The sequence below is a fragment of the Semicossyphus pulcher genome, unplaced genomic scaffold, assembly GCF_022749685.1.
Source record: "Semicossyphus pulcher isolate SPU_LCO1_2020_fin unplaced genomic scaffold, fSemPul1.0.p SCAF_1, whole genome shotgun sequence".
NCBI lineage: Eukaryota > Metazoa > Chordata > Actinopteri > Labriformes > Labridae > Semicossyphus > Semicossyphus pulcher.
Genome location: NW_027211603.1, coordinates 8545606 through 8559522, shown reverse-complemented (window position 1 = coordinate 8559522; position 13917 = coordinate 8545606). Strand labels below are relative to the sequence as shown.

General features: G+C 45.3%; 1 protein-coding gene across 2 annotated transcripts in view; it reads left to right on the top strand.

Moving 5' to 3' along the window:
- The first annotated feature begins 1502 nt into the window (after nt 1-1502).
- The window catches only part of LOC138595970 (transducin-like enhancer protein 3-B), a 31340-nt gene continuing 18925 nt past the window's right edge, over nt 1503-13917 (top strand). For both annotated transcript variants that reach the window (XM_069667557.1, XM_069667638.1), the window contains exons 1-7: nt 1503-1935; nt 2468-2685; nt 3275-3375; nt 3611-3674; nt 5763-5807; nt 12410-12472; nt 12987-13091. In XM_069667557.1, the coding sequence (XP_069523658.1) occupies nt 2662-2685; nt 3275-3375; nt 3611-3674; nt 5763-5807; nt 12410-12472; nt 12987-13091 (402 nt within the window). In that variant the 5' untranslated portion in view covers nt 1503-1935; nt 2468-2661. The remainder of the gene's footprint in view (nt 1936-2467; nt 2686-3274; nt 3376-3610; nt 3675-5762; nt 5808-12409; nt 12473-12986; nt 13092-13917) is intronic.

Sequence of the window (13917 nt, the reverse complement as noted above, 5' to 3'; positions counted from 1 at the left end):
TAAAATGTCAAATCTTTTAAAATGTCAAATATAGGTAGTGATACATTCATTATAAACTTTAAGTATGAGTAAACGATTGGTCTATGAAGTCATGAAACTACAGCCACCTACATTTGTCAACATTGTAATTAATCAATACAAAGATAATTGTCATACTGGCTGGCCAAATCTACTTGTTTCAGGAAAATACAGAACCCCTGTCCTGAATATTAAATGTGAAGGGACTTCAAAGGACACCCAGATGAATAAATAAATATAATTTTAGACAAAAACAGATGAGTATAACGAGCCAATGTTTGAGCGAGGTAAAAGCTTTGTTTTGCAGCAAATGTTTTCATGGAGGAGGGGTTGAAGAGGGGGGAATCAAACTGATATTTAGCCCCTACTGGTTTTTTTTTCTCCTGCTTTTGTTTTATGCAAGGCTCTTTTTACCACATGGTAGTGACAGATTGTTTGAGCTGAAAGGAAAAGCCATTCGAAGCTAATTAAGCAGCCATTCCAGGCACTATTCGCAGGCAGGAGGGAGAGTAGCACAGGCATTTGTCAGCGCCGTACCCAACGTGGGTTTAATTGACATCCCCGGCTCATGACTGACAGCTTTACCAGCGCTCAGCCAATCACAAGCCGCGCAGAGAGACAGCCGCGACGCCATTGGATGAAACGCTCTGAAGAAGGGGGAGCGGGAACCCACGTGGGGGTAGGCATTGTGAGCCACACTTGATAGGCTGATATCCTCACGCGCAGACGTGTTGTAGCCCACCTAGTGCTGCTGATAGGAAAGCTTGTAGATGCTTGAGGTCTCGTTAGAAATAGGTCGATCAATTCAAGTCACTCAAAGGACACTCTGCTGTAGATTAAGCGGTATTCACATCTTCTGCGCACTTCGGGTCTTGAATGAATTTCTACGACCTCCTATTTTTCTTGGCATAGTAACAGGACTGATTTCCTTTTCTTGGCATCTCTACCTCTCCTTGAATTGAGAGCAGAAAGTGTGATCTTCCTGTTCCAAACTGAAAACTTTTGTTCATGGTTGGCCTAGCTTCACTTCTAATTGTTCACACATTAAGCACATGCCACATTTGCAGTCTAATTCTGTTTTTTACATCATAAATTCTGTCTTTGGTTAGTGGGATTGTTCTTCTGTTTACACTGGCATGGTGTGCTTGAATCTTTATAGTTTTTTAAAGATCATATTCGCAGGTTTATCCTCATAATCTGAGACACGGAACCACCGTCAGCGATTCAAGAACATATAAATTATTACCTTTGTTTTGAACAAGCTGTTGAACGCACTGAATGTCACTTCAAATCCAAAATGGCGAACATGTGAGGTCACTTTTCGCCACCCAATCAGAGCGCCGGTTTCCTCGGTACCCCCACGTGGGGATGCTGCGCTGTGATTGGTCATCCTTGCTAAACCCATTCGGAGGACCTGATTGGTTCGTGCAGGGCCTTCTCTCGGCAGTCGGGTCCTCGTGTCAGTGCACAGTCTGTGTGTGGTACAGCGCGCGGCGGAGGAACTGGGTATACCCAACAGCAAGCTAGTGGTGTATTTCACAACGGCCGACATTTTCAAGAAAAATTAACCCGGTTGTTCGGCAAAAAATAATCTTTGGACTAGCTGGAGGATTCGCGTACCACTACTGGATCTAATAAAGGCTTTCTTTGAAGTTGTGTACGACCAACAACTCGCCCCTATTGAGGGGTTTCCAACGTCCGACCGGACGGAGAGACGCTCTCTGCCTCGGGATCACCGGGGTTTTAAAGGACTCTCAAGGGGCAAAGAAGAAGTGTGTGAAAAATAGAAACGACGACGGACGTTTTCCACCTTTATCAAGCTGTGGAGACGGATACAAGTCACGGATATTGATCGCTGTGTCTGGATATAATTTTTTTTACCTGTGCAGAAGAGAGGAGGAATCAGTCCAGACAAAGGTAAAAAGGGCGACATGAAGAGAGCCGCTAACAAGACGGGTGGTGTTGGTGGTGGTGCTGTGGCTTTATGGCAGCCGACTTTGAAAAGCAGCAGCTCCTTGTTTTCTGATCTTCCCGGACCACCAAAACAAGCCGCTCTGTGTGTTCTTGTTCCCTTTGTGGAAGACAACTCGTTAGATTTACGAGAAAAAACAAAGCCTCATGTCGTCGAGGGCGTGCGATTCAAAGTATCAACTTTGGGATTTTTTTGATCCATCGGATCAAACACATTTTTGTTGGCACTCTTGTTTTTACCTTTGTAATGCAAATCGAGGCGACTGATTTAGATTTCTGACAAAAAATTAGATGTTTAAAGAAAAAATTACACATTAAGGATGAAAATTACTTTATTTTTATTTTGTCAAGTAGCAGATAGACCCGTTTAAGTTCATGAAGATTTTTAATTCATGTTGATTGACAACCAAGGTGCCACTGTCCGTTTCTACGAAAGTGATTCAGCTCTTCAGCTCTGGCTCGTTTTCTGTTTGTTTAGGTTCAAAGGAAAGGCCGAAGAGGCGATACATCCAGCGGTCGGGGTCTGAGTGTGCTCCTCGCAGCCGAGATCAGGGCTTTGTCCGCCGCCATCCTGCGCTTACAGGGGAGGGGGCGGCGGTGATCTACCGCACCTTCACTGGGATTACGGAAATAGAGAAAACAAACCGAATTCCCTTGTGTTAAGGACGCGACATGTATCCACAAGGCCGGCATCCGGTAAGTAGCTGTCTATGTCACTATTTGTAAATTGATGCAAATACACCGCCCTTCAAAGTAGCCCAATTAGCTCTTCAGAGCGGAGCTGCTGATCCACACCTCACTATTTATGGTCTGCATCGCTGCCGCTGGAGAGAAACTAGATCGTGTTTATTGGCAAAAAGATCAGAGCTTTTGTTTGAACTCGGGATAACAGGTCATCATTTCCTTCTTTAAACTGACTCAATTTTGTGGTGCAGTTTGTTAAAGCTACGTTCAAAATGTTAAATGTGCTTAAACCCGACAACTGCTGTGCATGCTTTTTAAAAAATCACTTCCTCATCATCCTCTGCCTATGTTGTTGCATTACTCTGAGGTTAAATCAAGTGATTTTCCTCTTGTTGTTGCACATGTTGTTGAGAGAAAGCAGCTATTTCTTCCACCACTCAGCGCTCAGGGGAAATGCAAGGACAACAAATCAAAAGGAAAAACAGCACACACACAGTTTACCTAGAAAGAGGAGGAGGAGGCGGGGAGAGATATGAGACTATTATCCGCACTGTGATGGTGTTACTTACACCTGTGGTATCCCCAACCTTGCCCTCTTCAGGCACCTCACCAGCCAGGGCAGCCCGGCTTCAAGTTCACCGTGGCAGAGTCCTGCGACAGGATCAAAGACGAGTTTCAGTTCCTGCAGGCGCAGTACCACAGGTAATGATCAGCCTTTTGTAAACAGCACGGGCTTCCTGGAAAGAATAGGAAGAGGAAGCTGCTTCTGTTTGGTCGTTTTTTATGTCCTCACACACCAGATCTACTCTGATGTTACACATATAGATGTATCTGTTCTGAAAGTTTTACTAGGACGTAGAATGTACTTTATTTTCTTTATGTTAGATGTATAAATTAATCAAAAAAGTAATTTTGTTTCTTTATTCTCTTCCTAAAGTCTCAAAGTGGAGTACGACAAACTGGCCAATGAAAAGACAGAGATGCAGCGCCACTACGTCATGGTAAGCGCAATCATTGTGAAGCCCTGAATCTGATTTAATGCCGTATCCTCCCTTTAGCCTCAGGTGAACAGTCACAGGTGGTGTTTTGCAAAGGCCATGTTAGCATATCTCCCTGCGTGGTATTGTTGAGTCACGCCTGTGTTTTCATTGGATAAGAAGGTGCAGCGTAGGGGTGTGTAGACGGGGGGTTGAAACTCCAGCAGGGGTCAAATGTCCAACTATTGATTGTGGGGTGTGACGACCCCCTTCTATGGCTCTGGGGTCTTCTTTATGACCCCCCATCACCCCTCCCTAAGACACCCAACACGACCCACTGGGGGTTAATGACTGGTCTGCCGGCCTGTGCATGAATCAGAGGGTTTCCTGCATGTTTTTAACTTCTTAACTCCCCCAGGGTGAGTCGTGGGGTCAGTCAGACACACTGACACACCCAGGAACTTCTCAGATATGGGGGAACTTTGAGTGTTTTTGTCCAACCATAAAGATAATAGACTACTTGTTGGGACATGTGTTGACTTGCAATCAATATTACAGTATTGGTGAGAATTTATGCTCTGTGCAACATGTGTCCCGCTGTTTTTCATTGCATCGGACAAGAACGTACACGTTCGACACACAATATCTTTAAATCATTCCGTTGAATTCTTGTGATACTACAAGACAATATGATGTCATGTTGTCTAGTTTAATTGATTCGTCAACCTCAAAACATTAATAAGCAACTATTTTATTGCTTTGAAGTCTGTTTAGGTCCATTTTAAATCCACTATGCTGCTTCCTGCGTGTGAAATATGGGACTGTGCTGCTCTTTTTTGTCTTTTATGACAGCAAAGTGAAAATCTTTGGGTTTTGGTCGGACAAAACAAAACATCTGAAGGCTCTAGTGAGCCTTCTGATGGGCTTATGGACACAATAGTGTACTTGGTTAAGTTAGAAAAAAGATGAGCGTCTGAGTCAACAATTGAAGTAATATTTGCAGCCCTATTTACATTACATGCTCAATTAGAAGTCTGTAACCAGCACTATTAAACCTCTGTGCAGCCCTACTCCATATGTAAAATCCACTGGAGTGTGAGGACTTTATGTGCCACCGATTCTACCTTCTTCTGGGAACCTTACCTGAAGTCTCAGGCACTGAGAGCTGTGAGGGGGTTACATGTAAACCGTTCCCATACTGTGATTAAAACATGCTACATTCAGCTCAGAGCTTCCTGATGATCAAACAGAGACAAAGAAATCTGTGCCTCTGCAAAGAAAACCCAACACAAAGGTTTTTTCTCATACAGGAAAAGCTGCATTGTGTGCATGAAAAAAAAAAGAACAATCTTTATCTAAGATGTGATGTAACTCAGACCCCACTGTAAGTTTGTGTATGTGCGTGCTTATCTTGTTTGTACATGAAAGAAATGACTTTAACCAAGCGCAGCAGTACGTTTGTTAAATATTATTTTCCCTGCGAGGGACCAGAAGGTGGTGGGAGTAGTTATAATAAATGGAAGCTGTTAGCTGTGTGTTTGATAAACAAGAGAGACAAACTACACGGCTTTAGTTTGTATCTGTTGGTGGGCTCACAAGCTTTTGGCAATCAGTAGCAGATAATGTTGCTTTCAATAATAGTATTGGCGTTCTGCAGGCTTTTTAGAGCCATTGATAGTGTTTCTAGCACAAAGCCTGGCAGAGCCTGGTAGAAGTAAATGAGGACAGCAGCCAGCCGTGTGTCTGCTGTGGTTGCAGGAAGAACATGAAGGTGTCAACCTCTTTGGTTCATGTCAGTTTTTACCGTCTGACCTCTGTGCCACAAGTATTCAGTCTCATTTATAGTTTAGGTGCTTTAGAGGACTGATAAACATGTCATGCCATGTTTTACTGCCTAGTTGCAAAACAAATTCTCTGTTTGTCAGTGTAGAAAACTGAGACTGAGACTCACTTAAGAAAGCGTATATAGTAAATAATAAAGGACACATATCTGGGCTCGTGTCCTGCCTCTAGATACTTATTTAATTTAAAAATAAAAGGGAATAACTAAAAGTGTTTGTGGAATGTTTTATTTTCTTCTGTAATAATGTTTTGTCCCTCTCTCTTCCACAGTACTACGAGATGTCCTATGGGCTCAACATTGAGATGCACAAACAGGTATGTAGCCATATCAGAGATGGTTTGTGTACAGCCAAAACACTGTTGTTTTTTTCTCCCCTAGTGATTGAGGAATATAAACACACCTACACACACACACATACCTGACCTTAGTGTCTACCCTCATCCTTAAATGGCTCTAGGAGGCGAACACATACCGGCTTCCTGTAGTGAAAACGCTGACAGGCTCAACAACACGAAGGGCGCGCTTGCCTGATGGGGATGGTTTGATAAGATTAAAGTAAAGTATTTGGCAGACAGTCTGAGAGGATGTGTTTTTGTGTGGTTTGTCCTTCTGTGTGTGTGTGTGTGTGAGTGTGTGTGTGTGTGTGTGTGTGTGTGTGTGTGTGCACATATGCCTGCACTATTCTGTGTTTGCCTCCCCAGTGCCAGCCGGGCTAAAAGCTCATTAGTTCAGCTGCCACCCGGCGTTGGGCATCATGCTGCAGTGGAGAGACCTCCACAGCTGAATGGGGCAAAAATATCTGCAGTTTCCTCTACACCACCCAAGGAGCCAATCCAGTAGACTGGAGGCATTAAGGGGAGGGGGGTGATGGGGGTAGCAAGGGGCAGATATGTTCAAATAATGTTAGCATTAGAAATGGTGGCAGCGTTTCACATCCTGCTTCTTTGTTGGTTTTCTGTCCCGCTGATCTTTGGTCTGTGATTCAGAGTTTTGGAGGCAGGTTAAAGCCCCTACACCACCCAGAATGCACCCTGCTGAAGTGTCCCTGAGCGTGCAGTGCGTTCATGTTAGCTGTGCTCAGATAGTCTTCTTCACTCACTTTGTTTTTGTCTGTCTTGGTAGGATGTATTTTGTTTTTTGAACTAGTGGTTGCTCATAACAAGCTTTGTTAGCACGTCTTTTAGAATTTTTACCGACTTCACAATCAAGTGAAAATTGAGATGAATCAGAATATGATAAAAAAAGTTGTGAATTACAGGCAAAGGTTTGCAAAAAAGAATTTAACAGTTAATGAAATTGTCATGAATAGGTTTTTATACATTCCTGTGAAAGCTGGGGAGTGGGCATTTAGACTGTTGAGACGTGCCACAGGACAAAGAGTGGGCATGATGAGTGGTTGGCTGTTAAAGTTATAATCTCAAAGATCTCAGTTTCGTTCTCTTTGGCGGCACCTATGGCGGTAAATGGTAATTTTGTTGCGTGTGTGACGTCCTCGGTTGGCTCCGGTTGTAACTCTTGATTTTCCTCGCTGACGGTCGCTTTCCTTTTTAGACTGTTTGCTTCATCTGAGCGTCGAGTTTGTTTCTCTTTCTTTGGATTTTCACTTATTGTTGAAGTTGTATCTGTAGTCATCCATCTTTTCTGTGTTTGTTCAGCCATAGTAGATTACTGTTTACTCGCAAAGACGCCACAGACACCCAGTCTGTAATACTGCAAATGCAAAGGCTTTCATCAGTGGGCCATCGGCTCAATCACCATTGTATTACCTCTTTCGGCGATAGATAGAGACTTAACAGACATTTATTTACATGAAAATCTTCAAGATTATCACTTTAACTTGGTGTAGTTCTGATTAGACATCATAGTCTTTAATAGAACACATCAGGAAGTAGCGCTGCAGAACCGCTCTGTTTCGCTAAAGATCTGACCCGAGGCCATTTAGTCAGCTGTGTGACACCCACATTTTCTTTTGTAACAACAGAAATCAGCATAATCTTTTATTCACTTCCTTTAATAAGAGGAAAAGAGATTAATGTGATCTCCAGACGCCCCTCTTTTATCTTTCTACACTTACATTTCCATTCTCTCTGATTCTGTCGCGCTTCCGTCTCACCTTTTGCCTCCTCAATTCTCCTTTCCCAACCTCCTCGTGCCCTCGTGTCTTTTCATTGCTTTCCCCTCCTCTGTCTGCCCCGCCGCCCCTGCGATGTGATGTGAATGATGGCCCTTGTGTCATTAGCTGTGTGATATGATGTATGAGGGTGGGGGTCCGTCAGACAGAGAGAGAAAAAAAGAGGGAGGCTGGGAGGAGGCTGCATGGCCCTCAGATCCAGAAGGTTAATGGCATCAGTGGGAGGGAGGCCCAGTTGGAACAGCAGCACACTGCACAATTCATCAGCTTTAGACGATTCCTGGAGGCACGTGGTGTGTGTGTGTGTGTGTGTGTGTGTGTGTGCGTGTGTGTTTGTGTGTGTGCTAACTAGGTGTTTTCTGTTTATCAAGGAGCTCACTGCCTCACCCCTCCTCCTCGTTCTTGAGCGTTCTCTGTCAGGCACTTATCACCGACAAGGAGGTTGAAGCGATGCAGGGGTTCGGGGGCGGAGCTGGTTGTTGTGGGTGTAAGCTGGTGGCAGTGGACAAAGCAAAGGGAGGAGGGGGAGGGTTGAGGAGGAGGAGACAGGAAAGGAGCGAGAGGCTTCAGGGTAAATGGGTTAATCGACTGGTCCTCTCCTGTGCATCTCCTTTGTTTATCAATAAGCCTGGTGGAGTCGACGGAGCACTCTGAATAATGCATGATTCCTGCCACCTCCCTGCTCCCCCCCCCTTTCTCCCATCCCTGGTGAACGAGTGTTTGCGATGACATCAGCGAGAGGTAAACAGACAGCCCTTAGCGGTCCCTGTTATTGGTAGGATGGGAGGGAGGGAGGATGAGGGAGGGGGGGCTGGATTATTGGATGCAGGCAGGCATATTACTTTGCGCGTGCTGAAGATTTATCGCAGTGTGAGAAAAAGATGTGATAAACCCACTTTGTGTTGTTATCGCTCCAAAGCTGGATTGAAAACCAGGCGAACACACACACACACACACACACACACACACACACACACACACACACACACACACACACACACACACACACACACACACATAAATAAATACTTAAATGGTAATTCCAGTTGTGTCTTCACACACACACAAACTCACAACTACCTCTCCTACGTTTCTGCTGCTGATGTGAATGGCTGCTCGTGGAGGGATGTGTGCGGTTGCGGGGGGTAATTTGTTTTGACAGTGTCTCTTATGATGGCAAAGAGTGCAGGGTGGAGGTAATCACCCTCGCTCGCTGTCAATAAGTGATTTTAATTAGCGCAGCTCATTAGGCTGCCTCAGCAACATGCCCTGCTGACTCTGTGGTGTGGGCTGCTTTGTTTTTCACTAGCTCTGCTCTCTGTTGTGCTCCCTGTTTATCTCTTTAACGCCTGCCTGCATTTTGATCTCAGTTCTGTCTCTGGTTAATTTGAAAGCAACATAAATATAAATATCCCACAAATTAACCTTCAACAGGTCCTAATTAATAACTGACTGCTTACTTTTGTAGGTAGCTATTTTGCGCCTCTTGGCCAGCAGCTCTTCACTGTTTGGTAACCTTACAGCGCTTTATCAAGGGGAGTCATGTCCGTTTCCTGGATGGAGGAAGAGGTTGAGCTGAGGAGCAGAGGGAAGCAGAAAGAGAGAGCTTGTGCAAATGAATAATTTATTGAGGATTCCTGGAATTGTTTGCCAAGGTGATGATGGCCGACCTGTCTCTAAGCCAAAACAAACGGACTACGAGAACACACACACACACGCGCGCTCTCGAGGGAGGTGGACGAGGTTAGTGGAGGCTGTGAGACATGCTGGATTCTGATAGCCAGGCTACAAGTGCTGGTAGAAGCAGCGTAACACAATTAGTGTCCTGGCGTTTGTGTGTACTCAACCAGACAGCTGATGAGCGTTTAGCGTGTCAGCGTCGATGTGGTTAAAGGGAAGTAAATACTTTGTGTGTACATATAAACTCTATAGTTCAAAGTGAAACTACGAGAAACATTGTTTACATGATGGTTTGAATCCGATGTAATCTGTTGGAAAACAGCCCATCTCCATACGCTCGGCTGCAGGAGAGGATGTCGCCTCGGTTTTGTGTGTATGAGCTCAAAATAGAAAGACGTGCACATGCAAAATATTCTTCATGCATTTGTAATGAACAAGATACCTCTAAGTGCCTCTTTCTTCCTCTGCGCTGGCTGAGAAGATAATTCCCAAACAGCCCATCTCTGCTCCCCCCTCCCCCCCCGTCATATGCCACTTGTTTTCCTCGCCAATTGAATCCTCGTCAGAGACTCTGCTCTCTACTCGGGGGCTAATGCCTGCAGCGACAAACAGCCAAATGGCTTTCAACGCACCATTGACAGAGGGATGCAGTGGAGAGAGAGCCTCTCCAAGCTGTGGTGCTACTAGACAACCCTGAGTACCTGTAATTGTGGAGCTGCAGTGAAAAGCTTCTGCCGGCTCAAAGGCTTCTGTTTTCAGTGGCTTTAAGTGACAATAAACTCTTTCCAGTGCCTGTCTCTGCCGCTAAAAGCACTGTGGAAAATAGAGCCTCCGTAATAAAGTGGGAGTCATTTAAGAGCGCTGCTAGTCATTGGATGTGATGTGCTGTGAGTATTTTTTCCCCTCAAAATGTCAGTGAAAAAGTCGTGTAAATAAGCCGTGTGCCCATTTGAACTCCCTGAACAAGTCTGAACAGAGCAGAGTGAGTGCGTGATGATGATGATGATGATGATGATGATGGCGGCAATAACGTTTAGGGGTTTTACAGTATGTTTCACATGTTGATGTGTGACTCTCACGTTCCCTTAATTGTAGTTGAGATATAATAGTAAATGTATGAATTAGGCCACAAGAAAAACAAATGATGGCTGCAGAGGAAGTCTGCTCCATTTTCTGATTTCCTGGTTTAAAAAAAATGTTTACTCAAATTTCAGAGGAAACCGAGGTTTTAGAAACATTTAACCTTTAAAGAAACTCTGAACTAAACTCGTCATGACCTCGTCTCTGAAGGCACCTGGTGCTGAAGCTCACCTGTCAGAGTGAACCGCCGAGACACCTGTGTGTTTTTAGCATAGCGTTCTAAACGATCCAGCACAAAAGGCAGAGTGAATTCCATGAATGTTTTTGCTTGAGATGGAGGCTCCGGAGTGGTGATTTGTGTTGAACAAATGGATGCCTTCTTTGTGAATCGGTTTGTGGTGAGGGTTTGTGATGTTGCTGCTCTAATAGCAGAGTGTATCAGCACACCGCTGTTTCCTACAAGCCCCATGTTGCTCCCCTCGCAGCCATTTCCAGAGAAGTGGTGTGATACTGAAACACTCTAATCCTACTGTGTGTCATTGTATCCAGCCCCCGCTAATGATGATGCTTTATGAGTCTCCACAGAGCTCCCTCCTCTTTCTCTCAGCCCCCCCACCAGCGCAGCCCCCTCCCCACCTCCCCACTCCCAGTTATCCCTCATTAATTTCCCGTGCCGATCAGATCGACAGGCCGAAAATTCAATTTAATGACCTGCCTCTTTGCTGCGCCTAATATGATTTTACAGGCTGTTCTGGTCAGGGCCCCAGCCCAATTTACATAACGATCAGCCGTGCCAGATAGTGTTGCCCCAGCAACAGAAGGAGGGGGAAGATGAGAGAGGAGGAGGAAGGAGGGAGGGCACAGAGGAGAGGAGTCGAGATTAGCAGGGAGGGGTGTGAAGAAGCGTAAGGAGGAGGAGGGAGAGGAGGAGGCTGGATGGAGAGAGAGAAAGCACAGTGCGTCTCAGGTCAGACGGGGGGTAGTGAGATAATTCCTGACAGGCCAGCGAAGGTCCCCCCTCCTCCTCTTCTTCTGTCCCTCTTCCTGTCTCCCCTCCGCTAAAAAAAAGAGAGTGACACAGAGGGCTGTGCAAAAGGCTACCGGCACCTCCTGTCCCCTTTTCCACTTTCTTACTCCTCCCTCCTCCTTTCACAGTCAAACAAGGTTAAAGGAGAAAATGAGAGGAATGCAGCAGCGTATAAATGGCGGGAAGGACCTCAACCCCCCCCCCCCCCTCGCTCACACCTGCTGGGCCTCCACCCCTAATCTCTCAGAATCAATTAGTTCACCTCCCCCGGTTCAGTCAAACTACATTACCTTAGTGTCAAATCAGAGCGTTTCACTTCACCATTCTTCATCCCCCCCCCCCCCCCCCCCCCCCCCCCGCACGCTCCGCCCTTCTCCTTTATTCTGCTCTCTACTTTTGTGCTCCTCTCTCTGGAAAGAACAGATTTTAAAAAAGGAAATGGGTTTGGGCCAAATGTCTTGGGACATTCGAGTGCGGCAGGCAGTCAGCGCAGCAGATCCATTTGTCTGAACGCAGCGCTGTAAAGTGCTCTATGTTCGCGGAGCCCTGCAGTATCATTTTACTGTCCCAGCTAATATTCCAGGTCGATACAGAGATGCTTCTGATAGATAGGGGCCAGAGAGTTAACCTGTCTGCCTCGGCGTGCCCCACCCCCCTCTCTACAGGCTGTAATTATGAAGTATGGACCTCATTATGGCCTCTACAGCCAGATGGCATTAGCATATTTCAACCTGCTAATGAAATAAGGCCCGAGTCTAATGGAGGCAGGAGAGAGAGGGAGGTACATTTGTTTTAAGGCGCTCCCAATTTACTTAAGCAATACATGATGTATCCTGAAGGACGCTGCAAACATTAGCTTGTGTGTTGTGTTGTGTGCGAGTACAAATGCATACCCCCGTGTTTTATAGGAAGTTTAACTGCGTAATTATAATGTTGCCCGTGGCATGAAGTTTACTGCAACACGATGGTTGTAACATTTCCTCTCTCTCCTCTTACAGACTGAGATTGCCAAACGTCTCAATGCAATTCTGGCTCAGATCATGCCGTTCTTGTCACAAGAGGTGAGTGTCACAGCAGCTTACAGCTTTTTAAGAATGAAGATAATTTAATTCACTGTGTTCTGTAACTGTACGGGACAGTGTGAGGGCTGCTACGGGGCAGAGACCCTGTCACTGAGATGTATAGTAATATGAAGGCATGTTAATTTTGTACAAGAAATGCATTTATTGCGTTATAGAAATTCAAACTTAAAGCAACACATAAAAGTTATCCTGTTCCTCCTCCAGCTCCTTATTCTACTAATGGCATAATTGAAATACTGTACAGTTGTGCAGAAGCTACTAGCTTTACTTAAACACAAAGCAGATGAGATTAAACAGTCAAGGAACGTACAAAGAAGCCTGCAAACGTCTTTTATCAAGTAGGAAACGTACTGACTTGAAGTAGGATTAAGTTGAAGTGCCTGTTTTGTAGACTTGTATCAGTAAACCTTCAGCTCAGGCCGGGAAATGAACCTGTTTTATAATGAACTCTTCCCCATCAGGAATCTGATCTTTGCCTTTGTGTTTCCTGCAGCATCAACAGCAGGTGGCTCAGGCTGTTGAACGGGCCAAGCAGGTGACAATGACTGAGCTAAATGCTATCATCGGGGTACGTGGACTTCCCAATCTGCCTCTCACTGTGTGTATACCCCCTTTTCTTCCTTCATTTGACCCGCAGACAGGGGCAAAGCTGCACACATAGAGGAGGACCGGCCTGCCAATACAGACATATAGCACGCTTGTGGGTTTATTCCACCTTTATGCACTTCAAGCATGTCAAGGATAACCTGGGAAGGGGCGATACATTCAGGTGGAAAATAGGGGTTAAAGGGGACAAGAGTAGTTTACTGCATAAATCTGCAACTATTTTCTCCCTCCTACATGAGGTATTTATGTTCAGACTGTATACAGACTAGCAAAGCCAGGCCCTCCTCACATGTGCAGGCTCGCCCCCGTCTCCAGTGGTTTATTGTGATTTTATTTGAGTTTACAATGTTTGCAATGTCCTGTCAATATGGCGTCCACTGCTGTAATTTCACTGATTGTTGGTTAACCGTGACCTGTCACGGGGTGCAGCTCCGAGCAGCAGCTCCGACTTTCTCCTCTCAGACGGAGTCAAAGAACATCTGATAGAAAGTAACACAGCCCAGGCTGAGATCAGATCGTGGTGTTTCTCAGATTTCACTTTGGCTGCGCCTTAATTAGATAAAAGGTTCCAGCCAACAGGCTTACCCTTACCTCTGACCCAGTAGCAGGAGGATTTAAGAGCGCTGAGGTTAGGACAGGCGGTGTGACTGCAGCAGAGATTACAGCAGTTTATGTAGCAGCTCCTGAACATTTGTGCATTCAAGCGATGTTAGCAGAACAGGAAGAACCCCAAAAACTGCTAATATTCTGACTAATCTGCCCGTTACTTGCTCTGTTAATCAATACACCATCATCTATAAATGCCTAAAGTCGGGGGC